The sequence below is a fragment of the Rhodamnia argentea genome, chromosome 4 (genome assembly GCF_020921035.1).
Source record: "Rhodamnia argentea isolate NSW1041297 chromosome 4, ASM2092103v1, whole genome shotgun sequence".
Classification (NCBI taxonomy): Eukaryota; Viridiplantae; Streptophyta; class Magnoliopsida; order Myrtales; family Myrtaceae; genus Rhodamnia; species Rhodamnia argentea.
In genome coordinates, this window is record NC_063153.1 from 21,151,726 (window position 1) to 21,179,711 (window position 27,986).

The following is a 27,986-nucleotide window of genomic DNA, read 5'->3' on the forward strand; positions in this document are numbered from 1 at the left end:
TTCCTTAACATCAGTGAATCACCAATTTAACAAGCTCGGTTACACAGAAGATCATTCCATGGCTGATATGTTTTGACTCTACATCCAATGTCATGTTCTGTACGGACCAATTCAGCACATCCTACTGCCATGGTATTTCCCTTAGTGGTAACCGGACCGCGACAAATCAAATCAAGTAAAACATCCATCCTTTATACATGTAGACCCAATCTTTTACATGGATTCAACACACTTAGGACATTTATCGGTACTACTGTTACATGAATCCGATTTTTATTTCATCCAGGTGCAGATGATTTGTCTGGTCGGCCCACTGCATAGCAAATACTATGTTTAGCATCCAATCTTGCATGACCTTAGGGCTCATTGGACTTCTTCTGGGACAAGCATACTTGTAGCTAAATGCAGGCGCTAAGGTATGGGAGCCTGCGGCTTCCGCTTTCTGAAGGGTTTGAGGACGCATCTCAGGACTTTGCGCAACAATTTCAGGATTAAGCGTAAAAGGTGGCATAGGAAAAGAAGGGCCATCAATACAACCCATGCCAGCACTGCAAACCCAACTATTTCGTATGCAGTATTCCTTCCGTTGTCGGGTGTGAATACTAATATGGAGATGGCATAAGTCGCCGCCGTGAAGGTAATCGCAACCCACATAATCAGCATCGCAATCCCCGTGAAGATCCGATGCCGCTTTAAAGGAAGACCACTTATGAGAAGCATAATGATGCTAAGTGATGCGATGAAGCTTATTGTGTTAAATGCTATGAAAACTTTGTACCGCCCCGGGTACCTTTGAGCCATCACGGAGTCACCCGCAAAATGCGCTGTATGATTTGCATTGCCCTCGAAATCATTGTCCCAAATGCCGCCGGGTGGAGTCATACCGGCTTGGAATGCCATGGTAGCTAGCAATATCGCCACCACCATTAGCGTCTTATGCATACTGTTTTGCCACTTTCTCTTTCTTTCCTTTTTTTTTTCTTCATTTCTCTTTCTTTCCTTTTTGTTTTCTTCAGCTACAGGTGGGCGGAAGGCAGTGACCATGTTACTCGCATGGACTGTTCGTCTGGATGGGTCGTGATTCTCTAAAATTTGAGGAGCAGAATCCGTGATCTCTGAGGCTCTTTCCATGCTGCAGCCTTGTGTTAAAAGGGCGAGTGCCGTGAAACCTTTGGAGTTCGTGATGTTCGGGTTAACTCCTTTATTAGTCAGGAAGAGTATAGTCTGCACAGGATGAACACCAGAATGTACCAATTGGGGTCAAGCCTGAACAATACTAAACCTCTTTTCAGGGTTAACTTTGCTACCAGTAGTTTTCAGTCCTGTAGTGTTTGTGGCTAATATTTGATGCCTTGGAAAGGGAACTCATCCCTTGTGAAATCTCTTTTGCCATCTTTGGCTTTATGTTCCTTCTAATCTAGACAAAATTAGTATGAAGAAAGTGCGGAGCGTAAAGTTGTAATTAATTATCTGGAGCAATGACTTCTTTTCCAAATATCATAACCTGTAATGATTTCTAAATGGATATCTTTAGCTTTTGAATATTTCTCTAACATTCACATTTGCTAGAACCGCCTTTTTGGTTGATAACCTCACCGAATGTGACTAGTTCAGAGGGTTGGTTGTATGGACATACCTTAGTTTGTCCGTCTGCAGCAGCCAAATGCAAAATTGTGTTGCCATCTTCGTCCCTAGAGTTGATAAACTGATCATCGGCCAAGATATCTATCAAAAGCTTCAAAGCCTCCAGTCTGTTGTGCTTCACGCATAAATGCAGGATTGTCTGGCCATGTTCGATGACACTACGGGCGGCATCAGGTCTCGTTCGAACTAATAGTTCCAACACATCCACTTGCCCTTTCATGGCCGCGACATGAAGAGGGTTTCTTTCATATTTGTCACGGACGAAACATATTTCAGGGCCGACTCTTAACAAGGTTGCCACTAAGTTAACATATCCTTTTGCTGCCGCGAGATGAAGAGGTGTTGAACTCCGAGAATCTTGCTCTCTTGCCAGCTCGGCCTTCCGAGCTAGGACTTCTTCCACGAATTCCAAGTGTCCGAGCATGGCTGCGATGTGCAGAGGAGTTTCTGTGTGATTCCCAGTCATGATTCGGTCAAGAAGCAGCTCATCTTTTCCGAGCAACTCAAGCAAAGAAGCAACGTTTCCTTTCAGGGCGGCTTCGTAGAGCTCGGACTCCATGTTTGGCTCTCTAAAATGGGAGTTTCGGAATACTCACTCCTCCATTTGCAGACTTGAATATTCGTTGTCTCAAGACTCACAACCAAGTCAACCTTCACGGTACGCTTGACGAAGATCGGATGTTGACTGGTAGATATTTCTTATCTGCAAGTATGTGGCTCAGTTCGCAGTGGTGTCCTACTATGGCTGCGTTTGGGAAGAGCATTCCAAGGGGCTTTGGGTGTCCAAAGCCCCTTGGGCCAAAGTTTTGGTGTTTGGGTAGTTTTTTGAAAACATCTTTAGGCCAACGATAGCATTCAAAAAGCCAAAAGCCCAAGGCAGCCTTGAAGCTGCCTTGGCTTTTAGCATTCTCGGCATGCTGCCGAGAACAGTAAATAATTTTTTTATTTTGCCGTTATTGCCCTCAAATATCTTTTATGATTCCAAGTTTGCCCCTTCCAATAGAAACCCTAAATCTGCCTCTTTGTTTTACCAAATCCGAAGCTGTCGTCGTCCTCATCTCTTCTTCGTGTTGCTTCTGTCCTCACTCCATCGCTCGCTCTCTGTCTCAAAATCCTTCTGATCCTCCGGATTTCGCTTGCATTTCTGGTGAGTTTCGTCGTGGACGCTTCGAACGATTCTTCATCATGCTTCGTTTTCTCTCTCATTTTTGGAGAATTGAGTAGATCTGGTAGTTAGGCTTCGTTTTCTACCCTCTGCTTCTTGTCGCTTGGAGCGAGACTGAGAAGACTAGCCGATGCTCGAACCCCACCTCCCCCCACGAGCTCTTCACACTAGCCCTACACACCTTTCGTTTGCCCTTCACATTGAATCACCGATCGTGTCCCACAATCTACAGGCGGCTTCGTCCTACCAGCTTCTCGTAAGCACCGTTTCGAACTTTCATTGGAAGTATCTATTAGTGGATTTGAATTGTTTGCACAGTAGGTTTAATTTCTTGTTCATTTCGTTCCTGTTAGTGTTGATTTTGATGTCTCTTTCAGTTTCGACAAATTGGGATTTCCCTTTTTTAACTAATCATGCATTGATGGTATTAGCATATTAGTTGCAGATGTTGAGTTGCTTTTTTTTAGGTGTTTGCTCTGCAATTTTGCGATTTTTTTTGCTTTGAGTTTCAAATTTCGATTTAGAGTTAGCAGTTCGTTTGCGATCAGTTCGAGTTGATAATGGGAAAGAAAGCGAAGAAGAAGCCTCTGTTCCTCACTGTCCTCCTAAAAAAAATAAATGGAAAAATAGAAGTCCCCTCATGCATAAACTGAATGCTTCACTACCGAGATATCTTGCAAGATTAGAACGATATCCTGCAAGATTTTGGGAATTGAACAATAATAATGAGTGTTGCTTCCTCGTTTTGGATGTTGTTGATCCTGCAAAGGGTCGGCATGTAGTTTCTATTTCTAGCATTAAGTAAACAAATGCCTATGTGTGACTAATGATCGACTCCCCACAGTTACTCTTCCTCTGTTCATATTGAGCATGTTCCCGAGAAGCCACAGGAGATGTGTGAACCGTTTAGAGATATCCGAGTTGGTTGTGATCATATAAAGCTACTTCTTTGAAGGTAGCAATTGTTAGGATCAATGTCTATGGCTCTTGGTTTGTAGTTTGGTGAATTGGTGGAAAATCCTTTGAAGTAGTTGCGAATTTGCTATCGGGGGTTGATTTTATCTCTGTTTCCAGCGTCATTAAGAGACTTTAGATTTGAAGTTCTTTACTTTGGGTACAAAAATGGAGAACACTGTGTCGTGAGGTTTAGGTTCATTGACCAATGCGGCAAATACTTGTTGGACCTGATTTGAGGTAAAATTTTCCTTTTATCAAGGTCCTCATGTAAGCAGCTTGCTGTAGCATTAGTTTTAGCCCTTGAGTTGGATTTTGCAGTATCCTGTTTCACAATTTAAGTGGAAGAACCAGATCCTCGATCTTCTTGTTGTGTGATATTTTAAAGAGAAGGTAATATCTCTTTATTTGCTGATGCCTTGCCCCTTGCATTGTAGGTGATTGATGTTCTGCACTATGGAACACCCAATTTTTCCAAGGTAACCACAGTTTGGAAGTTACAAACTTCAGTGTTGTTGTAGGTTCTTTTTGCATGTTTGATTGTTTTATTTCACAATTAATTTTACTGAAAGCTGTTGGTTTGCAACCTTGTGTTTTGTTTTTTATTTTTTAATCTCAGGCCAAGCCTAAGGAGAAGCTTGGAAGGATGTACGATGTGAAGGATCCCAACTCAATGATACACATTTTGCAAGAGCTAATTTGGATCTTGATTATGGATATTTAGTTAACCTTAATGATGTAAATGAGGGGACTAGTGCTTCAAATGGTAATTTATCTTCTGACATGGAATGATTACGTGATCGAATAGCCATGAGTTTAGTAAATATTTTAGGATGCTTGTAATTTTCAATAATAACGTAAATCTTGTATCGATGCATATGTGACTATATTTATTATAATGAAAATACTCTTTTTAATTGCGAAAAAAGTCCACTTTGATATGATTTTTTTATTTATAAATGTGTTCGTACGTCCGTATCACATTATTCTCAATGCAAACGTACAATAGTGGCAATCATTGTTTTCTTTTTTCAATTTTAAACAAATTAAAATAAAAAAATCTAAATAGGTTATATTAAATGGCTTTTCAAATGTATATTTACCAAACAGCATTTTCCCAAAAGCCTTTCTCAAGGCACTTTTCAATTATAGTTTACCAAACAGCTTTTGCATTTCACCAAATCCCTTCGGACCAAAGGCGTTTGCATTTTACCAAAGGCTTTTCCCAAAAGTCTTTCCAAACGCAGCCTATGTCGGGTTAGGTGATGGCGCCCATTTTTCGGCGAGTTTCGTCTCCATTTGGTCCGTGTCACGTTGGTCAAGAATCACTGCGACGATCTTAGACATGAATGGCTGAGATCAAAGACCAGCATTCTCTAAGGAAATTTCGACGAACAATCGGGGATATATCTATTAGAACATATAGTCTTGTAGTGTAGTCTTGTAGGGGAAAAGTACACTAGAAGTGCCATAACTTATGTACGGCGTTCACTTGAGTGCCATAACTTTCAAAACGTTCATTTAAGTGACATAACTTTAAAAAATCGTTCATTTGAGTGCTACATCAGAGCAAAATTGTTCACTTGAGTGCTACAGTAACTTTTTCGGTGTGCTGCATCGCCTTTTCGGCGTGCAACGTCGGCTTTTCCGGCGTCCACGTCAACATGGCACTCAAGTGAACGATTTTTGAAAATTATGGCTTTTAAGTGAACGTTTTGAAAGTTATAGCACTCAAGTGAACGTTGTACGAAAGTTATAGCACTTCTAATGTACTTTTCCCTCTTGTAAGCATTTCTTCTTTCTCTTTTGTCCCACATAGGAAGAGCACTAAGCTCCTAACCTCTTCTAAGCCTATATAAAGGCTTCTCCCGTACATTGTTACATACACCATTATTAGAAAACAAATATCATTCTCTCTTAATCTTTCTTTCTTATCATGGTATTAGAGCCAAGATCATTGTCTTGAAAAGTATACTCTGCGGTTGTCATAAATTGGATCTTCCGCATCAAAAATTAAGACAATGAGCTCATTGTTTTTTAAAGTATGCTTTGCGGTTGCCATAAATTGGATCTTTCGCATCAAATTAAGACAATGAGTTTAGGGTTATTGAGCCGTCATTCTTGCTTGCCCTAGTCAAGCTTCCATTTATTCGTGCCTATATACTTTGTTTCTCTTTCTCTAGAGGCTTTGTTCGCGCTTCTTATCCGTGCTTCCTACTTCCCGATCCTTTCGATCGACTTTCGCACCTTAACCCAAGCCTTTCTTCTCTTTTTCTGATCGTCATGAGCGATTCTGACCACATCGATGTCAAGCTCGATGGTTCCAGCTATTCCATTTTGAAACCATCGGTAATGGCTGCAGTTGTTTATCGCAATTTATTTGAGCATGAGGAGGGTCTCCGTCTTTGTCCCGATGCTCTCAAGGATACCGATTCATCAACCGAGGCGGTTGCAAAGCGTACCACTAAAATTCGAGCATGGGCAGATTCTGAACTAAAGGCATGGGCTATTCTTTTTGGCTCTATTGATCCTACTCTTCACCCGCAATTTTCTCATATTCTTGGAGCAAAGCGTTTATGGGATCGGCTCCCCGAGATGTTCACTTAGACTATGGACATTCGGGTCTATCGGTTAGAGCAAAAGATTTATTGTACTACACAAGGGTCTCGCTCTATTCGGGACTTCTATAATTACATGCATTCCCTCCGAAGTCAATTGGATATTCTTGCTCATGTTCTCTACCCGACATGCTTGAACCGTACTTAGTGTCCATGTGATGCCCTGGAAATTTGACTTCCGTTTGGTAGTAGAATTCAGTTATAGAAAGATTGTGAATTCCAGTTTGTTGCTCAGAATTGAATTTCTAATGATTAAGTGACGGAAATTGGAAAATTCTCGATTCGTCGATCGAATTAGTTTAGGGTTTGATCATTTAGTCGTCGTGCTGTAGAAATGGGAATTCTAGCGCCCGAGCCTCATTTTGACCAAATTGACCCAAGATTGGAGTAAATTACCCTCCGTCGAATTGTTGGATGACAAAATCACCTTTGGTTGCAAAATTACCAAAATGCCCCCGGTTAATTTAGGAAATGACGATTTTACCCCTAGGTCTTCATGAATGCCAAGACAAGAAAATAAATGAGATGGGGCCCACTCTATCCCGTCCCACTGGGTCAAAGGCGGCAACTTTTCTCTTCCTCTCTCTCTCTCTTCCACGTAAACCCCCCCGCACAACCGACTCTCTCCTTTTCCTCTTCCCTTTTTTTTTTTTTTTTTTTTTTTTGTTTCTTTAATACCACCCCACTACCGCACACCACCATCACCATCACCATTGCTACTACTCTGTCGTTTCACCACCACCCTAGGACCGCTGCATCGCCGTCGACAACCCCACGAGCCCACTCAAGCGCCTTCGACGGACCATGATCTCCCCTGCCCTGCTTTGCCATCGCGGGTTGCCACTTTTGCCTCTGCCTTGCCGCCACTGTTCCAACGGCTTTTGCGCATCATCGCCCACCACCACCACGTCTAATTTCCGTCACTTAATCCTTAGAAATTCAATTTCGAGCAACAAACTGGAATTCACAATCTTTCCATAATTGAATTCTACTACTAAATGGATGTCAAATTTTCGGGACGTCACAACTCTCTCTACCTTAGGAAATTTCGTCCCCGAAATTTAACTACGATTACATTTCCTCAAAAAGATCGGGATTGTCGCGACCTAAAATTAATTTTTAGGCTAATGAATTATCAGGTTAATTATTTAACTAACCTAATACGGACTCTCCCAAGCCCTACCAAATCGCAACATTGGTTAATTCAAATGATTTAAAATTCAGAGTCGCCACTAATCATTTTTGGTAGGTTGATTAGGAACCTAAGCAAAATAGCGGGAAAACTACTTTACTTCTACGAATCGGAGATTAAGTATTCGGGGACTTGGTTACATTAGTCAATTAAAACTAATGCCTTTTCGGTACCTTAAATTTCATGAAAATCATAAGTTTAGCAACTCAAATTGAATCAATTCAAAGTTCAAAGAGTGGAGTGATTTTTAGGTCTTCTCTTGTTTAAATGTATGCATGAATGACATGGAAACTATCTAAATGGCAAAGAGAATATAATATAGCAAACTTGACATATAAGATGCAAACATGCGACATGACACGATACAGTACAAAAACGTATAACATATTAATGACATGATGTGCAAACATGAGATTCGAGCATGGGATATGCGGACATTAGATATGCAAATGTGAGATGCAAACATAAGTTATGCAAATATGCAGACACCAAGAAATATGATACGAGAAAAAACAATGATATGCAAACATGAGATTTTCGAAAAATATGGTATGCGGATATGAAATATGTAAAACATGAGATATGCAAGAGAACATGTGTTGTATGGTACAAAATGTACAAGATATGCACGATATGACAAGATATGACTCGATATGCAAGAGATATGCAAGATATGTAATGCAAATATTGATGACCAAAAATGAGATAATGCACGACGCACAAGATATGCATGGATATGCATGGATATGCATGATATGATTTTTATGCTCTTTCCTTTTGAATTTTTTTGTCACATGATGGTAAATTGAAGATCTCATTATCTTGATTTATATTCTTAAAAGTTCAATGAGATAAGGTTTTCTAAGAAGCCTTATCTTCCTAAAAATTTCAGCTAGATAGGGTTTCTAAGAAACCTTATCCCTCTAGAATCTTTAGGGATTTTCAATATATGGCAAACCAAATCAAGATATTATCCATCTACAATATTCCAATCAAGATAAGGAAAAGCAATCAACAAGATCATGACTATCCATGCCTTTCAACTTTTTCAAAAAAATGAGGTATCCCAAATCTAAAATCAGCTCATGAAGATTACGAATCGGATCTAAATGGCAAAAGATCAAATTCGCTAACTTCCCGTCTTTACTAAGTTGGAGGGTCATACCCGAATGGCAACGGGTAAGGTTATCCAACTCAACGTAGACGTTGCCTATTAGAAAAAAGATTTTTTCTAATATAGATTTAGGATTTTTTTATTCTGAAAATTGTTCCTAAAACGTGAATCAATTCAATTCAAACAATGCTTTTTCCGAAAATTTCAATAAAAATCAGAACATTGGTGATTGAACTTGCAAAGATTGCTCTTTTGATTATCAAAAATTGAAGCTCAATGTTTGTTTAACAGAATGTTCCATATTGCAATCTTTTGATAGGGAAAAAATGTCAAATCAAGAGGAATCATAACATCTGCAAACTCATACTCAAATACGACATATTTCGCAACCAAAAGTGAGAAAAATTACCTCGTTTTGCTTTTAAAAAAAAAACTACAGGCGCACGAGCTGTGAACGCCACCCAAAAACTGCACCTTTTGGCTTTGATTTGCAGCTGAAACAAACCACAAACAGCAAATAAACCTCCATAAAAAACCTGCAGTAAAATGTAGCACTAAACAGTGAGCAAATTGAGCATAATCGCCACGGAATAGAAGCTGAACATCAGCTAATCAGCACGGCACAGCAGTGGCATCGGGATGGCAACAATAGAGGCGGATCTCGGGAGGGCAATAGCTCGTGTTGGCTGCGACGGAGTGTCTCGCATGTCCACGCTCAGGAAACCAGTATATGTGTCGACGAGGCTGGCATCAAGAGAGAGGCATTGTGAATAGACCAACGGCAATGACCAAGATGAAGCATCAACCAAGAAACTGCAAAATTTAGAGCTCAAACATATTAAAAAAATTAACTCAAGGGAAGAATAATCTTTTGTCCTTTTCCTTTTTCTCTTCCTCCATTGTCAAAGTGCTATTCTGGCAGAGAAAATTGACCGATTTGTGCCCACGTCTTCTTTGGAGGTGAGAATTGCAGTAGTGGAAGACTTCTCTATGGACCCGCTTTTCCTTGATCAATATGTCGAGTCTTGTGTGAGTGCCTTCTTCGAGTATTGCTCCGGCACCTTCCCCTAACCTTGCGAACTCCCTCTCTATTTTCTCAGTGCGTCGCTCTAAGAACCATCGACAAAATTATGCCATGTATTCTCAACCCCAAATGGCCGTGTCTTCTAATGAAAGGCCCCCCTGCAAAACCCTAAGCATAAGCTAGTATTTATAGAGAAAATTGTTGCAAGCTTGGGGTCTAAAGTTTCTCAATTTTTGCAAAATAAACCAGGGCTCAAAATACGACTTGAATAAAGTCCCAAGGGGCTAAATGGCACCAAATTAATTTATTTTTCCCTAAAAATTTTGGCTAAGCCCATTGTGCTTTAGGTTAACCGAAATTCATGTATTACATGGGCTCATTGTGCATTTGTTGGACTTAAATTACGCCTTTAATAACTAATCAAATATTAAAACTAAAGCCTTGCTCTAAATTATAAGCTTCAAAATTGGTTCAAATTTTCGACACAAATACTCAAGAATTTGCCTGTCAATCTACGCCCAAATCGCTCGTCAAACTAAGTCAATCTCACATCACCAAGGCGGATCGATGCTAATGCGGTGCATACATGACAAAAATAAAATATGCTATGCATGAAAATTATTTTTGGCGAGAACTAAAGTTAATTCTCATTTTTATGAAATATGACTGATTTAAAGAAAAAGCAAAATTTAGGTGTCAACAAGGATAAGTACGCTTCATAACTTCCTCATTTTCCCATGTAGCTTCTTCATTTCCGTGGTGCTGCCAAATCACTTTGACTAACGGAATTGTCTTGTTCCGGAGCACTTGCTCTTTCCAACCGACGACCTTGACTAGGTGTTCCACATACGACGCTCGCTCGTCTAACTCAATCTCTTCGTAACCAGCACATGAGCAAGGTCGGGTTCGTACTTCCTCAACATCGAGACGTGGAACATGTTATGAACCTGAGCAAGTCTCGGCGGCAACGCAAGACGATATGCCATATTCCCAATCTATTCCAAGATCTCGAATGGTCCAACATATCTTGGACTCAACTTGCCTTTCTTACCGAAACGAAACGTTCCTCTCATTGGCGACACTTTCAAGAATACATGGTCGCCTACCTGAAACTCCGGAGGCCTACGCCTTCTATCGGCGTTGCCTTTCTGCCGACTTTGAGCTGTCTTCGACTTATCTCCGATGAGCTTGACAACCTCTATTGATTGTTGCACTAGTTCGGGGCCTGTGATTTTTCTTTCGCCCACTTCATCCCAACACAATAGCATTCTACAAGCTCTCGCAGCTTGTGACGGACCGATGCTCCTTAAAGGGATGCCTACTTAGGGTATTGTATTATCGCTTGTAGTTACCGTCGCCAAGAGGAAATGGAACGATGCCTGGTTTACCGGATGACGACCACAACATTGTGTTGCGTGGATCGTATTAACGGTTTCCAGCATTGTGTTGCATGGGTTTAACCGTATCCATCACGCGAATCATCGTTAATAAATGGACTTCGTGTGGTTTCCAAGTTCTGATTGATGCTTTCTTGCCTCATGATTATTTGATTGCCTTAATGGTCGATTTGAATTGATGGGACTACATACCACGTTCACATTACTTTATGTGTGGCACCCCGATGGGTAAGTTGCCCGATTGATATGTATATGTTTTGTGATATGTGAGTGATTGATAAGATGTTTTGAACAAATCAACGCCTTAACCGGGCTTAGGCGTTGACTCACCGAGATTATATCTCATCCCTTTGTGGTTCTCACTTTTCGGGATCAAGGTAAAGATGTCAAATCAACCGCGTCCGGTTAGGTTTGGGATCCCATCTCACATAGAAATTCAGGTTAACCGCCACCCGATACCCGGCACAAATAAGCTTTAAGAAGAATGCATCATGACTATCTACATGGAGGAGGGAATGGAGGATTTAGTACATCATCCCTTCGGAGCGTGGGTTCTTCGTGACGGCGATCGCATTTTTGGCCCATGCTGAGATCGTTTTGGTTTCGTGGGTAACCTTGATGGCGAGATAATGGATCCCGATCCTAAACCCGACCCGGCTATCGATGACATAGTTGAAGTTTCTTCCGACCGTAACTCCTCAGGCTGATTGTTGAAGTTCGTAGTTTTCGGAGTTGTATCTTTTGGAGCAGATGAGAACTTAACCCCGCCCGACCTTTAGTCATTTCCTAATATTCTTAGAGAGCTACCCCGTAGTGCGGGGTTGTATATGATGATAGCTCTATAGGGTTAATCATCATCTGCTTATACATAATTTGTTTTTGAGTATCACGGTTGATCCTATCTTACTATCCTTGTTGTTTTATCTGATTGGGAATTTATATGTTTCTGCACGCGTGTTATAACACCGTGGGTCGATAGCGTACCTGGGACGTTATCCATTATGACCTGATGCGAATTGGTAGGGATGCCGCGTATTTAAGAATTGAGGCGTGACGATCCATCTATTCGGCTTCGGACTCAAGATAGGCACCGTCTGCATACTTTCCTTATGAAGCTTAGCTCTCCTTATGAAGGTGTTCGCAGCCAGCTTCTTCATCGCTCTCCTACCGTCCCTCTTCAATGCTATTAAGGAACTATAGTCCGAAGAAACTTGTCTGGGTCTGCTTTCCTCTTATGCATTTTTTTATTCCACTACTGTCTTAGTTGCTCCACCACGTGCTACGCCTACTCGTGGCTCTCATCGCCTTTCATGTACTTATTGTCATCGTCCTGGTCATGATGAGTCACATTGTTGGCAAAAGAAGAAAGATGCTTCATGCCTTTTTGTGTCATCGCGTCCTATTCAGCACTTTGCCACATCTCCGTTGTCTTGACCTGTTACTCTGGTTTCTTCTTCTACGGATGACCGTATTGTTGCACTTGAGGCCCAGCTTGCTCGGTTGAGTCCCTCTCTACTCGGGTCTTTTCCCGGTTCTAACACTCCAACAACTTCTTCATCTGCTGGAAGAACCGCTGCTGCTACTCCTTCTTCGGGTGACACTTCTGCTACCCGGATACTTGATTCAGGAGCTGCTAGACATATGTCTACTTCCATTGCTTGTCTCACTTAGCTCTATGGGCTCAAGCATCCAGCACATTTCTTTACCGTTAATGGCTTTCCTCTTCCGGCTACCCAACGGGTACTCTCACCATCTCTTGAGATTTCAGCATCCTTGATGTGTTACATGTTCCTTCCCTAGCTCTTAATTTATTATCTATTGGACAACTTACCGATGCTGGATGTACTATAAGCTTTATAGATAGCTCTTGCGTTGTGTAGGATAGTTCGAGTGGCCAAATGATTGGCAAGGGCAGTAGACGGGACGGACTCTATATTATGCAGCATCTTCATCTTCCATCCTCTTCAATTCCTATTCCTATTTTGGCTACCCTCGATCTTGCACAATGGCATCGGGGTCTCGGGCATATTCCTTCTTCTCGTCTCACTGTCCTTCATCAACAAGGCGTTTTGGGTCCCATTTCTTCTAGTAGTCTTCCTCTGTGTTCTATTCGTCCATTGGCCAAGCAATCTACTAAGCCTTTTCCTATCAGTAACTCTAGATCTAGTGCTATTTTCAATCTTGTTCACTATTATGTATGAGGCCCTACCCCGCTATCTTCCAAGAGTGGTTTCAAATATTATGTCTCTTTTCTTGATGATTATTCTCGTTATACATGGGTCTATCTTATGTGTCAACATAGTGATTTCTTTTCCATTTATCAATCTTTTCTCGCTATGGTTTCTACCCAGTTTAATACAAAAATCAATGTTTTTCGTTTAGACTCGGGAGGAGAATATCTCTAGAGTGTTTTTCATTCCCTTTTGGCCGGTGATGGTACACTTCCTCAGCTATCTTGTCCTAGGGTTCCAGCTCAAAATGGGATTGCTGAACACAAGCACCGTCATATTTTGGAGACCACTCACGCTCTCTTACTTGGCACATCTGTTCCTACCGAGTTTTTGGTTGAGGCCCTTCTCACAGCTGTTCATATAATTAACCATCTACCCTCGTCCGTTCTCCACCAAGACACCCCTTTTTAGCGCCTTCATTCTCGTCCTCCTAGCTATACTCATCTTCGAGTTTTTGGGTGCGCTTGTTTTGTCATTCTTCCACCCATAGAACATACCAAGCTCATTGCTCGCTCTATCACATGTGCATTCTTGGGTAACAGCACCGAGCATAAGGGTTATCATTGTTATGACCCAAATGCATGACATCTACGTATCTCTCACAATGTTACCTTCCATGAACATGTCCCTTTCTTCCTTACAAACATCGCACCTCCCGTATCGTCTCCTGTTCCATTTATGGATTTCTCCGTTAATCCTTTCCTTGACCCTCCTTGCTCCATTTCCACCTCAAATCCAGATATATCGCCACCTTTCCCATCTTCGCCTATCCCTTCTACTGCACCTCCGCTCCACCTACCCTCAACGATTTCGTACCTGTCGAGCCACGTCGCAATCCTCCTCGGGATCGACATCCGCCTACCCAGTATGTTGCTGCTACTTCTTACTCTACCGAGTTTGGTTCCTTTTTGGCTGACGTTCATGCTATACAGGAACCCACTAGCTATCGCGAGGTAGTTCAGCATGCTAAGTGGTGTCAAGCTATGTTAGAGGAACTCTCGACTTTGGAGAGTTCTGGTACTTGGGAGCTTGTGCCTCTTCCTCCAGATCGATCCTTGGTATCCTGCTGCTGGTATACAAGGTTAAGACCCGCTCTAATGGCAGTATTGAGTGCTACAAAATGCGTCCGGTTGCCCGAGGTTTCTCACGGGAGTATGGTATTGATTATGAGGAGACCTTTGCTCTCGTAGCAAAAATGACATATGTTCGTGCTTTGCTAGCTGTTGCTTCAACTCACAATTGGCCTCTCTTTCAGCTTGATGTGAAGAATGATTTTCTTCATGGGGATCTTCGGGAGGATATCTTTATGCAACCTCCGCCTGGTCTTGCTCATACCTGCGGACAGGTTTACCTCCTTCGACGGGCACTTTATGGTCTCAAACGGGCCCATCGTGCTTGGTTTGAGAAGTTTAGTGATGCTATTCGATCCGTTGGTTTTGCTCAAAGTGAGGCTGATCATGCTATGTTCGTTCATACCTCTTCTGCCGGTTGCACCGTTCTTCTTCTCTACATAGATGATATGGTCATCACTAGTCATGATGGTGACCATATTGAGCATACCAAAAGGCACCTTCAGCAACATTTTGCCATGAAGGATCTTGGACCACTTCGCTAATTTCTTGGGCTTGAAATTGCTCGCAATTCACGTGGTATCCTTGTTTCTCAGCAGAAGTATGCCGCTAACATTCTTTCCAGGGATGCTCTCTCATATTCACGCAGTGCTACTACTCCTATTGAACTAAATCGGAAGCTCTATCCGGATGATGGGGAACCTCTTTTTGATGTGACTCACTATCGGACTTTGGTTGGAAGCCTTGTATATCTTACTATCTCTTGACCCAACATAGCCTATGTTGTTCATGTTGTTAGTCAATTTGTCGCTGCTCCTCGCACAGTTCATTATGCGACCGCTCCGAGGATCATACGCTATCTTCGGGGCACTTTGTCGTGTTCCTTATTTCCGCCATCTTCTTTTGTTCTCAAGTTGCGAGCATATTCTGATGCTACTTGAGCTTCCAATGTGATTGACCGCAGATCTGTAATCGGCTATTGCATTTTTCTTGGTGATTCTCTCATTTCTTAGCGTGCCAAGAAACAACATATTGTCTCACACTCCTCTACAGAGTCCGAATGTCGTGCTATGGCCGACACTACTGTTGAGATTGTTTGGCTTCGCCACTTACTTGCCAACATGGGTGTTTCACTTCGGGATCCCACTCCTTTATACGGTGACAACAAGAGTGCCATTCATATTGGTGCCAATCCAGTCTTTCATGAGCGTACGAAACATATTGAGATCGATTGTCATCTAACTCGTCATCATCTCCAAGCCGGTACCATTTCTATTCCATTTATTGGAACTAAGAATCAGCTTGCAGATTGTTTTACGAAGGCTCTCACATCACAGCGCTTTCAATTTCTTCTTTCCAAACTCTCGTTGTTTGACCCACCTTGAGTTTGAAGGGGGATGTTAGAACATATAGTCCTGTAGCGTAGTCTTGTAAGCATTTCTTCTTTCTCTTTTGTCCCACATAGGAAGAGCACTAAGGTCCTAACCTCTTCTAAGCCTATATAAAGGCTCCTCTTGTACATTGTTACATACACCATTATTAGAGAACAAATACCATTCTCTCTTAATCTTTCTTTCTTATCAATATCAACACCAGTTCTTTCCTTTTCTTATGAATATGGACATATATGAACGCGTGAACTTGACTTGCATAGACCAAATGCATACAATGTCCCACCAAATGGTCCCCTGATGCATCCCCCAATTTCCTAGACACTACATGTGTACTTCAAGAGCTCTTGCTATGGTTTTATTCGAGCCCACGCGTTACCTTGTTCTTCAGCGAAGATCATTCAAATTTATGGATTGTGTTAGAAAGATGCTTGATATGAGCAATAGGGTCGTAACTTATAACTTCAAAAGCCATTTTCAAACGGCTCGATCTATATACAAGAAAGATGGGAATTCATCAATCTATAAACGGGTCTTTATCGGTTATTAGCTTGTGTAACTTCAGCTGCAAGAAGATAGGATTTCATTGCGAAAAGATGGGAAATTCTAAAGACCAGGAAAGGTTGTGGGGGACTTTGGCTTTGGAGATCTCATCACCCTCTACAAAGCGATGCTTGGTAAGCAAGCTTGGAGACTCACAATCCCCAAATGCTTTATGGATTACAGATTTGAAGAACATCTATAACCCTAAGGGAGACTTATGGAATGCACGTATATGGCACATATATTGCATAAATTGCAAGTAAATTATGGTCAGGATTGCATACTCGTGATTGCAATGTACGTGCAATTTAGAGAAATATTACATTCACATGCGATGAAATACCGGTACTTTTTCAAGTGATTATCAATTTTTTCAGTCGGGGTCATACCGCCTTGGAATGCTATGGTAACTATCAATGTCGCCACCACCATTAGCATATAATCCATACTGTCTTGCCACTCTATCTTGTTCTCTTTTCCTACTAGTGGATTGGAGGTGACGACCATGTTCGCGTAGACTATTCATCTAGATGGGTCATAATTTTCTAAAGTTTGAGGAACAGAAGCCTTAATCTTTGAGACTCTTTCCGCGCTCTCACCTTGTGCTAATAGCCCTAGTGTTGTGAAACTTCGGGAGTTCATAATGTTCAGGTTTACTCCTTTATTAATAAAAAAATCTAGTCTGCAGAGGGGTAACAACAAAATGTACCAATTGGGGTCAGGTCCGATCTAGACAAGCACATGTTGTATACTTTTCAAGATTAATTTTGGTGCTAGTGTTTTTGTGGCTATTATTTGATGCCTTCAAAAGGGAAACTCATCCCTTGTTGAATCGCATCTGCTCTCTCTCTTTTTATGTTCTTCTAATCTAGATAGAAGTTGACCAAAAAAAAAATTCTACATAGAAGTAGTCTGAAAATGAAATGAAGTGTAAAGTTGTAGTTAATTATATGGACCGATGACTTCTTCTCAAAAAATTATTACATGTGATGATTTATAAATATGGAGGATCTTTTAGCTTCCGAATATTTCTAGGACATCCATTTGTCCTAGAACCGCCTTTTTTTTTTTTTTTTTAGGTTGATAAGTTCACTGAATTTGACTAGTGCAGAGGCTTGGTTGTATGAACACAACTCAGTTTGTCTATCTGCAGCAGCAAAATGCAAAATCGTGTTGCCATCTTCGTCTCTCAAGTTGATGAACTAATCATCGCCCAAGATAACTACCAACAACTTCAAAGCTTCCAGTCTATTGTGCTTCATGCATGAATATAAGATCGTCCGGCCATGTTCAACGACACTACGATCCAAGTGTTCCAACACATCCACATGCCATTTCATGGCCGCGAGATGAAGAGGGTTTCTTTTGTATTTGTCATGGATGAAACATGTTTCAGGGCTAACTCTTAATAAGGTTGCCACTATGTTAAGATACCATTTTGTTGCTGCAAGATGAAGAGGCGTGGATCTCGGAGAATCTTGCTGTTTTACTAGCTCAGCCTTCCGAGCTAGGACCTCTTCGACGAATTCCAAGACCGAGCATGGCTGCAATGTGCATGTGCAGAGGAGACTCGGTGCGATTCTCGATCATGATTCTGTTGAGAAACAGCCTATCTTTTCCAAGCAACTCAAGCAAAGAAGGCACATTTTCTTTCATGACGATTTCATAGAGCTTGGACTCCATGTTTGGCTCTATAAAATGAAGTTTAGGATTACTAACTCCTCCACTCACACCTTCCTAGGATGTCAAGTAAGATGATGATTCTTGGAGTTTTATTGTGGCTAAAAAAATAAAAATTTTCGTAATATAAATGGGGGTTTTGCTAGCATAACAATATTTAGAATACTGTCGGAGTAACATCATATTGTGAGTCATAAATTCTTAAAAGAGTTGACCCCATACTAATTTTTAATTGCTTGTTACTTTTTTTTTTTTTTGTAACCCAAAACAGACTATTATTTTTACTATAGATCAAGGACAATCACATACGTATTTCTCAATAAACAGATAAGATAGGGCATAGGTTATGTAAGCCACTTGGCAACTTCAACAGGTGTGATTATAGTCTCTATCAAAACTTTGACATCCTTGATCATGTAATGCAGCTATAATCCATGAGAAAAGTACCACAAAAGTTTTAAACTTATTGCATTGGTATCGGTTTCATCCTAAACCTTTCAATTAGACTAATTTAGTCCTAAACCTTTTGCATTTGTGTCCATTCAGTCTATGCGATTAATTTTGGCCGGAAATTACTAACATAGATGTTGGTCATCCTATATGGCATGATCGAGCTGACATGGAGATTTTCTTTAATTTTTTAAATTTTCTGAAATTTTTATTGAATTTATTTTCGTTTAATTTATTTTTTTCTTCTTTTCTTTCCTTCTTTTTTTTTTCAACTCGCCGGCCAGAGTTGTGATATATATATATATATGTATATAATGAATTGTGACATTTGTCCAAGTCAGCGCCGAGTATGCTACATAAGGTAGTCGATGTTCATGTTAGTAATTTCCAGTCAAAATTGATCGGATGGACTGAATTGGCGGAAATACAAAAACTTTAAGACTAAATTAGTCCAATTGAAATGTTTATGACTAAATTAGTACCAACGTAATAATTTTAGAAATTTTATTTGTACTTTTCCCTATACTCTATTCATGCAAGATGTTGTCAAAGCACTTCATTCTCACAAGCATGTGTATTAATTTGACCGGACATGAAGTTCATGAATGCGGACCGAAATATTATTTGACCGAGGCACTTTCGGAGAAATTGTTCTCCATATGGTTGTGTTAGAAGATGGTTACAGATGAGCCATAATTTAAGGTCAATGCGGAGGCATCAGCCTTGCAATGAGGAGAGTTGATCTTCGTTTGCTTCCATTTAAATTCTCAAAGATTGAAGGGCCAAAATTTCTGATTGCTTTGATCATTCACGTGACTAGATGAATTACGCAAAAGATTTATGTTGTTGCTTTCGCGAAAAATTTAATTTCATGAACGAATCAAAAATATCCATGCTGGACATCACTTCATTCAAGAACAAATGATTGCAGTCTTGAATATAGATTGTCACAGCCAAGAACCTTCACTGTAGGCTTGACGAAGACCGAAAAATGATTGGTAGATTTTTCTCATCTGCAACTATTTGGCTCGGTTACTGCAAATGTCCTTCGATGTCAGATAAGGTGATGATGATTCTTGAAGCTTTTCATTATCGTGGGTATGTGGGGATTGGCCTGTCGGCCATTTTCTGCCAAGTCTCGTCTCCATTTGGTCCTATGCAGGTCAAGTTTCCACACCTAACATGTCCCCATGGAGTAATGACATCCTTGGATGACGCAAAGCATCCCCATTCCACTCATGCTTTTTGTTATGAGATCACCTCATGGGCACTTCTTTCAGAGAAAGTGCGCATTCGCATGTATTGCTTTGAAAGGACGTGTATTTTGTTTGAAATATGTCTCGAGTTTAAATTTGCGCAAATTTAAATTTCAAAATTAAATATATCTTGATCTTGAAATTAAAAGATAAATCTTAAATATGATGGATATTATTTTCATGTGGAGATAAGATCAAGATTGGACGAAATTTGTTTTGAAATCCACGGATAATATCTTTTCAGTTAAAAGTTAGCCAAGGAAAGAAAAGATATCCAATCTTGGACGGCTGACGGAATTGCGTGGAAATCTTCTGCATGTAGAAGTCAACTTTGAGGAGGACTTGGCAAGGGAATTTATGTTGACATATATTTATGCATTATATGAGTCAGGGATAATTAATGAGCACGTAGCCTTGAAGCACCAATTATTTTTGAGTGCTTGATGTGCCATTGTTGAGGTGAAGACGTCTGGAAGCGCCCTTTTTTGTCGAGTGCTTGGCAAGGGTTTTTCTTCGTGAATTTTGTTCGTGGAATTACATCAAGAATTCAAGTGTCAAAGCCGATTAAATCTTGAGGTTAGATTTGTGTAATTTCTTTTGCGAGATTGAGAGATTATTTCGCTAGAAATTGGGAGCTAAATACTGTGCGCGTTCTTAGATGTAATTGGGGCTTGAGAAATATTAAGAGTATTTGAGTGACTTGAGTGTGGTCTGTAATCTCCGTGTATCGCTCGTTCTATAGTGAAATTCGTTACTGCTCTCCCCGTGGACGTAAGTCTCTACGATCGAACCACGTACATCTCATGTCCGATTTATTTTCTTGCTCTATCTATTTATTGTTCGATTACTTGTTTCGTGCAACATATTTCATCGACATGTGAGGAATAATTTTTGCACTAGCATTCCCTCAATCCGAATAAGCCATAGCATTAGCACTTTCAGAGAAATTATTCTACCATATGGGTGTGTTGGGAAGATAGTTACAAGTGAACAACAGTATAATTTTTGCCTAGGATGTTTCTGTTGAAAACATGACTCGAGCTTGAGCCTGAAAAGTAAAGCTTCGGACTAAATTAACGGATTAGTATTGAATTGGTACAAATGCAATGACTTTTTCGGTACTTTGCCATACAACTATCTATTTGTCCCCTTGTCCTCCTCCGCCAAATATATCCTACAAACGGACAACTGCACATTCAAATCATAAACTATAACTGGTATCGAAACCACGGTTTGGCAAATTAACAATTGTGTGAGGACGATACGTAAAATGAGCAATAGTGTGATAAGTGCGTTTACGAGTAGTCTTTCCACCAAAATAGTCGCAAATGATTTCGAGCTAGCAATAATTTAAGCACAATGAGCAAGCAGCAGTTTCTCTGATTGCCCATTTTTGTTCAAATACTATATATTTTTATGCATCTCGTGGGTCTATGCAAAGATTCATTTCCCTAGTGGTATGATCAGAAAAAATAAAATGATTATAAATTGGAGAAGGGAAAGGCAAAATAGTCTGAATCAATTTGCCCCATTCAGTTCTTTCCCAGAAAGAAAGAGCAAGAAAACGAAGTGAGGTGGCAAAATTAAGCATCTTACATACCCGGATCACTTGCTCCACTGCATTACGAAATCACGGCAAAGAATGCTTGAGCAAGTTTCAATTCTTCCTCACATGACTGGTGTATAAAAAAAATTGTTGGCACGAAATCTTTGTAATTTGACATTCAATCTTTTGGCGGCAGAGGTGCAACGGACATCAGGAGGAGGGAGAGCAGCTGTGCCCATCGCTAGGGACATTTTAGGATGCGTTATTAACATGAACTGTCCGTATGGATGGGTCGTGATTCTCTAAAGTTTGAGGGATACTCTTTGCGCGCTTATGAGGTGAATTACTACTTAGAATTACTCATTTTGTCGCATGAGAATGCTTACACTTAGTAATTACCTTTTTACACAGTAAATTACCTCAAACTATCATAGGTGATATAATACTTGGTAATTGACCTAAAGGTGACCTAAAGGTATGGTAAATTTGGCTAACTCTAATAATCTGATTATATTTATTGTTCGTGGAGTTTTATGAAAAATGTGGGATAAGTACACTGGAAGTCACTAAAACTTGTTAATAAAGTACAATTGTGTCCTAAAATTTTCATAAATTTTAATCAAGTCTTAAAATTTGCCGAATTGATTTAATTAAGTCCTTCCGTTAACTCGTTCAACAAGACTCGACCAAAAATGATGAAGTGTCTTATTTTTATTACTTTCTGAAGATACGTGGCTAATATTTATAAAGCTCTGGTAGTTAAAGATCGAGATAGAAATAATGGCATAAGAGATAATATTGTTTCCATAAAGTAGAGATCCAATCCCTCTCATGATATAACACATTTTTATTTCAATTTTTTTGGTTGATAAAGGGATCAAATGGCGCCCACCAAGCGCCACATAAAAAAATTGAAAAATTAAAATGAATACAAGCTCAATTAGATTTAAAAAAGCTGAAAAGTAAAAAAAAAAAAAAAAAAACTCACCGATGGGTTGGCCAAACCCTTGCGGTAGCATCCGCCAAAGCCACTGGGAATGGTCTATGGCCTCGAATCGGGGGCCTGCTAGGCCATATCTAGGGCCGAGGCAACCCTCGCCTAGGGTCGGCGAAAGCCAGGCGACTGCTGCTGGCACTTCCTAGCGCTTGTGGCAGCTGCCATCGGTGAGGCTTGGCCACAACCTTGGTAATGAGTTTTTTTTTTTTTTTTTGCTTTTTCAATTTTTTTTATTTTTTAATAAAATAAATTTTCATTTTTCTTTCATTTTCTTTACTTTTTTTTATTGTTTGTTGAAGTGAGGTCGGTGACCTTTGCTGGCCACAAGCAAGGGCGTTGTGGCCCTCGATCGATGCCCGCAAGGGTTGCGACACTGTTGTCCAGTCCTGGCAAGGGCCACCAGCCCTCACTCCAAAAACAAAAACAAAAGTAAAGAAAAAAAATCAAAAAAATATGCAAAAATAATACAAAAATGTCCACATTAGCCCCGGAACCGCGGTGGGTGGACCATCTCTGCAACAGCCACCACCGGCGTCTCCACCCGCAACAAGGCACCGAGCAGTCCATCCTCCGGGCGAATGACCGCACCGACTTGGACAATCCACAAGTGTCATTCGGGCTGGAATTGTTGAGCTAATGGTTGTTCTCTTGTAGATTTGGGATTGAATGACCTATGTACTCGACACGTAGGGAATGGTTCGTTGACGATCAGTAACTGAAGCTAAAAAATGACGCCGTCTTACTCAAAACCTGAGCTCCTGCTCTGGCCGACCTCGACAACCCCAGCCTGAGGATTGTCCGAGTCGTTGGGTCACCGGTGTGGAGGATGGACTCCTCAGGGCGTTCTTGCGGGTAGAGATGCCTGTGTCCTTTACGGGTGGACGCGGTGGAGTTCCTGGAAGCCTGATCTAGGAAAAAGACGACCAAGGAAGAAGAGAAAGGAAAAGAAAGAAGAAAATCCTCTCTTCACGAAAACACCCCTCCGATGCTTTTGGAAAAAGCATGTGCTCACCGGCTAGGCAAGCTCAGGTCCTTATTCGAGACCAAGTGGCCACTTCAAGCTCTTATTCGAAAACAAAGTCCACTTTTAAACTTCTTTTGAATAAATGAATTCACTTTGTACCATGTTCGAAATTTCTCCTTTTTCTTGGGTAACCGCCAGAAATCATATCAAGTAAAACTTTGGTACATGATGCACGTAAACTCCATCTTTTGTGTAGATTCAACCCGAATAAAACACTTATGGTTTTCACTAGCACATATACACATGCATGCATTGTAAGCCGCTACAAATCTTATGTCGGCATTCCTAGGATCAACACAACTAGAATCTGGAAACACGGTAATGATTTAAAGGAATTTGTGCACCTAATTTGGGATCCGTAGTTGTTGACACGGTTGAAATCCATCGTTACTTTAGGCGGAATCACGATATTCCGATACTCAAGATCTTATCCTCTATGACTCTTTATATCCCTGGCTTAAGAGATAGCCCCTCAATGCGGCCAATCCGTATGCGATCTTTATGTGAGGTTATTATGAGTTCGTTAGGGTTAGAGGAGGAACCGGAGCGCTATTTATAGAGTTTCAGCCAAGCTACTCTCATCAAGGGCGGGGCTCAACTCGACCCACACAATGTCAAACCCATATTAAACCGATTAAGAATCCTTATATCTTATCTTATTAGACCAACCCCGTAAACGGTAAATTAATACGGTAAAACAGTAATTACAATCTCAATTAATAAAAGCCCACATTATGAAAATCTTACATGCATACTCAACTGCATCGTAGCTTAAATGATCTAATCGGCACCATGAACAACATATACTACACAGCATCTAATCTTGCATGGCCTTAGAGCTCAGGGAACTTCCTTCTGGGACAAACACATTTGCAGCGATATACAGCCCCTAAGCTATAAGACCCTCTAGCTTCCGTTTTGTCAAGGATTTGCGGATGAATTTCCGGACTTTGCGTGCCAACTTCACGATGAAGCGAACAAGGTAGTACAAGAAAACAAGAGCCATCAAACCAACCCACGCCAACATCGTGTGGCTAAATGCAGAAATTATGGAATACTGTTCCCCCGGTGTGAATTTATGTACAGATAGGGCATAAGTAGCCGCCGTAAAGGTCACCGCAATCACATAGTCAATATCACAATCCACGTGGTAATCCGATACCTCTTTCGAGGAAGACCGCTTATGAGAAGCATAATGACGCTAAGTGATGCGACGAAACTTATCGTGTTACATGATACGAAATTTCGGTAATGATGCAGGTACTTGTCTGCCATTATGGACTCGCCCGCAGCATGGTTTTCTTTACCTACGAAATCATCCTGCCTAAGGCCGCCTGGCCGGTTGATAGTGGCTTCGAATGCCAAGGAAGCTAGCAATGTAGCTACCACCAAGAGCGTCTCATGCATGCTGTTGTCCCACTACTAGTGGGTGGGGGATGTGATTGGTGGAAGAGAAAAATGGGGCCCACTTGGAGGGTTTGAATTATTTTGGACTCTAGTGAATTATTGAAGGGTAAAATGGTACTTTGATAAATCGGAACTGAACGTATTTTTGGCGCACTGAAGTGAGGGCATTTTGGTCTTTTCACAGGCTAGGCTCGACCAAGATTAGGCTCGGGCGCGAGGAAATAAATTCTAAGTCACAACGACCGAGATTTCGAGACCTAATCTAAACTAATCGATATCTCGGGAATCGTCCAAAATTCGTCATTTACGTCCATACGATCCGAAATTTTATACCGACCGGAATTCAATATTAATCTTCTTTATTGAATTCGGTCTCTGTACAGAGGGTCTAATTTCCAGGGCGGCACAGTACCTGTCCATGGAAATACTATTCACGCAGTTTATATCCTAGGAGAGGTTTTGCTGTCCATCCTAGAGAACTATGCGACCGATGTACGAACACTCTGAGGTCTGTGTTTCGGACTTCACGTCCGGAGCATATTCTCTCAACAGCTTGGAGGTCCTTCCCATGCCATATTGTAACAGAGTTGTGTACTAGATTAATTAGAGTAATGACAAGCGAGCCTGCCGGCTAAGTTAGGTTGCAAACTAAAATAATAAACTGACCAATTTGTGCTGCACCAACAGCCATATGGATAGACATGGCCAAATGGAACCGTGGGCCCAAACCGGCCATGTCTACATATGGAGACTCTACAGAATTTTGCACAAATAATGTTTTGTACTCTTTGCAGGCTTTACAAGCGAAGTATCTCCGGCTTCTAGACACCTATGCACCCCATGCCATGTTCACCATAGAGAGAGAACTCATTAGCTTAAACGTCATTTTAGGATATCAATTGCATAGCGGCTTGTGCATCTTCATCTGGTTCTACTCAACCAATAAGCATATTAGTGGTCTTTGATTATTTTGCCATCTTCAAACATCATAAGGATTTCCCTAACACATATGTTTCATACTTGTTAACAAATAAAGCATCCATGCATTATTCATGTAAACATTCTTTTACATAGATTCAACACGCTTAAAATGTCGATTGTTTTCACTATCACATACACACATACATGCATTCTCAAAAGTATCGTAGATAATTTGTCTAATTCGGCACACTGGATAACTCGTACTATAGCATCTACCCTTGCATGGCCTTATGGCTCAGTGCACTTCTTCTCGGACAAAGCTGTAAGATCCTTCGGCTTCCGTTTTGTCAAGGCTTTGCGGATGAATTTCAGGACTTTGCGTACCAATTTCAGGATTAAGCGCAAAAAATGGCACAGGACAAGAAGAACAGGCATCACTCCAACCCATAACAGCACCACAAATGCAGCTGTAGCATTTCCAGAATTCCGTTTGCTCTCCAATGTGAAGAGTTCTATGGAGATGGCATAAGTCGCCGCCGTGAAATTTATCGCAACCCACATAGTCACCATTGCAATCCAGGTGATGATCCGGCGCCGCTTTAAAGGAAGACCACTTATGAGAAGCAAAATGACGCTAAGCGATGCGAGGAAGCTTACTGTGTTACATGCTATGAAAGCATTGTAGCCATCCAAGTGCTCATCTGTCGTTTCGGGTTTGTCAGGCGGGCCCGTACCGGCTTGGAATGCCATGGTAGCTACCAATGCCGCCACCACCATTAGCGTCTTATGCATGCTGTTTTGCCACTTTCTCTTTCTTTCCCTCTTGTTCTCCTCTCTTACAGGTGGATGCAAGGTGGTGTTATCGGCATGGACTGTTCGTCCGGATGGGTCACAGTTCTCTAAAGTTTGAGGAACAGAACCGATAGTGGCTCCTTCCATGCTTTCGCATTGTGCTAATAGGCCTAGTGCTGTGAAACCTCTGGAGTTCGTAAGGTTCGGGTTTACTCCTTTATTAGTCAGGAACACTACAGTCTGCAGAGGAGTAACAACAAAATGTACCAATTAGGGTCAGGTTTGAACTAGACAACCCCGCAGTATATACTTTTCAGGATTAACTTTGTTATTAGTGTGTTTCAGTCCTGTGCTTGCGATTTTATTTTATTTTATGCCTTCAAAAGGACTACTCATCCCTAGTTGAATCTCTTCTGCTATCTCCAGTTTTACGTTCCTTCTGATCTAGATAAAATTAGTATGAAAATAGAGTGAGGTTTAAAGATGCAGTTAATTATCTGGACAAATGACTTCCTTCTTTTTCAAATATCATGACCTGAGATGATTTATAAATGAATATCTTTTAGCTTCCGCATATTTCTAGGACACTCACATATCCTAGAACTGCCATTTTTATTTAATAAGCTCGCTGAATTTGACTAGTTCAGAGGCTCGGTTGTATTAACATACCTTAGCTTGTCTATCTGCAGCAGCCAAATGCAAAATTGTGTTGCCATATTCGTCGCACGAGTTGATGAACTGATGATCATTGCCCAATTTATCTATCAAAAGCTTCAAAGCTTCTTGTCTGTTATGCTTCACGCATAAATGCAGGATTGTCTGGCCATGTTCAACGACACTATGGGCTGCATCAGGTCTTGCTCGAACCAAGCATTCCAACACATCCACATGGCCTTTCATGGCCGCGACATGAAGAGGGTTTCTTTCATATTTGTCACGGACAAAACATAATTCAGGGCTAACTCTTAGCAAGCTTGCCACTATGTTGAGGTACCCTTTTGCTGCTGCAAGATGAAGAGGCGTCAATCCCTGAGAATCTTGCACTCTTGCCAGCTCAGTCTTCCGAGCTAGGACCTCTTCCAAGAATTCCAAGTGCCCGAGCATGGCTGCGACGTGCAGAGGAGTGTCGGTGTGATTCCCAGCCATGATTCTGTCGAGAAGCAGCCTATCTTTTGTGAGCAACTCAAGCAGAGATGGCACATCTCCTTTCATGGCCGCTTCATAGAGCTCGGACTCCATGTTTGGATCTCTAAAAGGAGATTTTGGAATACTCACACCTCCATTTGGAGACTTGAATATATTTTATCACAGCCAAGTCAACCTTCACAGTAGGCTTGACGAAGACCGAAAAATGAATGGTAGATCTTTCTCATCCGCAAGTTTTGGCTCAATATCCGCAAATGTCCTAGAATGTCAGATAAAGTGATGATTCTTGGAGCTTTATTGTGGGTATGTGGGGATTCGCCTGTCGGCCATTTTCTGGGGTGCTACCATTCTCTTCTTCTTCATGGTCCCCCGAGGCCTTCACACAATGTTAGATATGATCAGCTAAGATCGATGACCATAATAT

At 41.1% G+C, this 27,986-nt stretch overlaps 1 protein-coding gene and 1 pseudogene across 6 annotated transcripts; both read right to left on the reverse strand.

The window, feature by feature from the left end:
• Positions 1-27,884, reverse strand: LOC115740990 (ankyrin repeat-containing protein ITN1-like). 6 transcript variants are annotated; one of them, XM_048277765.1, is made up of 3 exons: positions 27,086-27,884; positions 513-1,224; positions 1-479 (listed from the first exon to the last, which is right to left on the reverse strand). In XM_048277765.1, exons 1-3 carry the CDS (start codon positions 27,653-27,655, stop codon positions 412-414), a joined length of 1,350 nt encoding a protein of 449 aa, XP_048133722.1. In that variant the 5' UTR covers positions 27,656-27,884; the 3' UTR covers positions 1-411. The 6 variants fall into 6 exon arrangements, with proteins under 6 accessions (XP_048133722.1, XP_048133719.1, XP_048133718.1 ...); XM_048277762.1 differs by having other exon boundaries at positions 1-990; positions 1,021-1,224; positions 27,086-27,883; XM_048277761.1 differs by having other exon boundaries at positions 1-969; positions 1,000-1,224; positions 27,086-27,883.
• On the reverse strand, positions 16,866-18,026 carry LOC125314756 (annotated as a pseudogene).
• Positions 27,885-27,986: the final 102 nt, after the last annotated feature.